Here is a 1,329-nt window from a genome sequence, read left to right on the forward strand (position 1 = left end):
AGCACTGCCTGGGGTTGTGGTGACCCCAGGGCAGGACCCGGCCCTTGGCCTTGTTGACCCTCACCCAGTTGGGCTGGGCCCATGGATCCAGCCTGGCCAGGTCCCTCTGCAGAGCCCTCCTCCCCCCAGCAGATCCACACTCCCACCCAGCTCGGTGGCATCTGCAAACTGGCTGAGGGTGCCCTCGATCCCCTCGCCCAGGTCATGGATGAAGATGTTAAACAGAACTGGGGCCACCACTGAGCCCTGGGGGACCCCGCTTGTGCCCGGCCACCAACTGGATTTAACTCTGTTCACGACAACACAAGATGTTGAACAGGACTGACCCCGTATCGGCCCTGGGCCCATCCAGTTTTCAATCCACCTCACTGCCTGCTCGTCCGGCCCAGACATCATCGCTTCTCCGTGAGGATCTCCCGGCAGACAGCGTGTTCCAGGGCGGCCCTGAACACCCTCCTGCTCCCAGGAGCCCCCACCCAGGCTCTCCCCTCAGCCCCGCCATGGTTTGCACCGCAGGGACCCACCAGCATGATGGCTTCCAGCAGCATCTTCCGGATATCGGGTTCTTCCTCCCGCTGCTTGTCCTGCGGCAGGTACTGCAGGTCCACGGGCAGCCCTGGGGGAGAGGCAGCCTCAGGGAGGGGCACGCGGCCAGCAGCCCCCGGACGCTCACCGCCCACCCTGGCACCCTCTTACTTTCCATCTCATCCTCAGGAAATTCCTCAGGGCCTGCGAGAGGCAGGAGAAGGAAGGGCAGAATGTCGACCTCTTCACTCAGCAGCCACTCGTGGTCCTCTGGGGACAGCCTGGGGTCAGAGGAGCCGTAGCAGACAGGGCAGAAAGCCCAGCCTGGTCCCCTGTGGTGGGCTGACCCTGGCCAGCAGCTCAGCGCCCACACAGCCGCTCACCCACTGCCCCCCACCCACGGAACCGGGGAGGGAATCGCAAGGGCAAAAGCAAGAAAAACTCGTGCATCGAGAGAAAGTCGGTGCAGTAAGCAAGGGGAAAAAAAGAAAAACACACGCACACAAAAAGCCCCAAGCGATGCAAAGGCACCGATCACCGGGCACAGACCAATGCCCAGCCTGTCCCCACGCCACGGCTGCTCTGGCCCCCTCCCCGTTTTAGTGCTTGAACTGTGATGCTGTAAGGTGTGGGGACCCCCCTCTGGTCTGTGGGGGTCGGCTGTCCCGGCTGCGCCCCCCCAGTCTCCCCCCACCCCCAGCCTACTCGCCGGTGAGACAGGGAAGGCCTTGACCCTGCGGGAGGGATGCTCAGCGCCGGCTAAACCCAGCCGGCATCGCCTGCGCCAGCTAAGGCCCGCTCCTG

The 1,329-nt window shown here is 64.1% G+C and overlaps 1 protein-coding gene across 1 annotated transcript in view; it reads right to left on the minus strand.

The window, feature by feature from the left end:
• The window catches only part of HGH1 (HGH1 homolog), a gene marked incomplete at its 5' end in the record, with an annotated part of 4,699 nt that extends 3,796 nt beyond the window's left edge, over positions 1-903 (minus strand). The window contains 2 exons of the mRNA XM_035889842.1: positions 525-616; positions 697-903. Coding sequence (XP_035745735.1) covers positions 525-616; positions 697-903 — 299 coding nt within the window. The remainder of the gene's footprint in view (positions 1-524; positions 617-696) is intronic.
• Between the last annotated feature and the right edge of the window lie 426 nt (positions 904-1,329).

Source organism: Egretta garzetta, unplaced genomic scaffold, assembly GCF_000687185.1.
Source record: "Egretta garzetta isolate BGI_Z169 unplaced genomic scaffold, ASM68718v1 scaffold932, whole genome shotgun sequence".
Taxonomy (NCBI): Eukaryota; Metazoa; Chordata; class Aves; order Pelecaniformes; family Ardeidae; genus Egretta; species Egretta garzetta.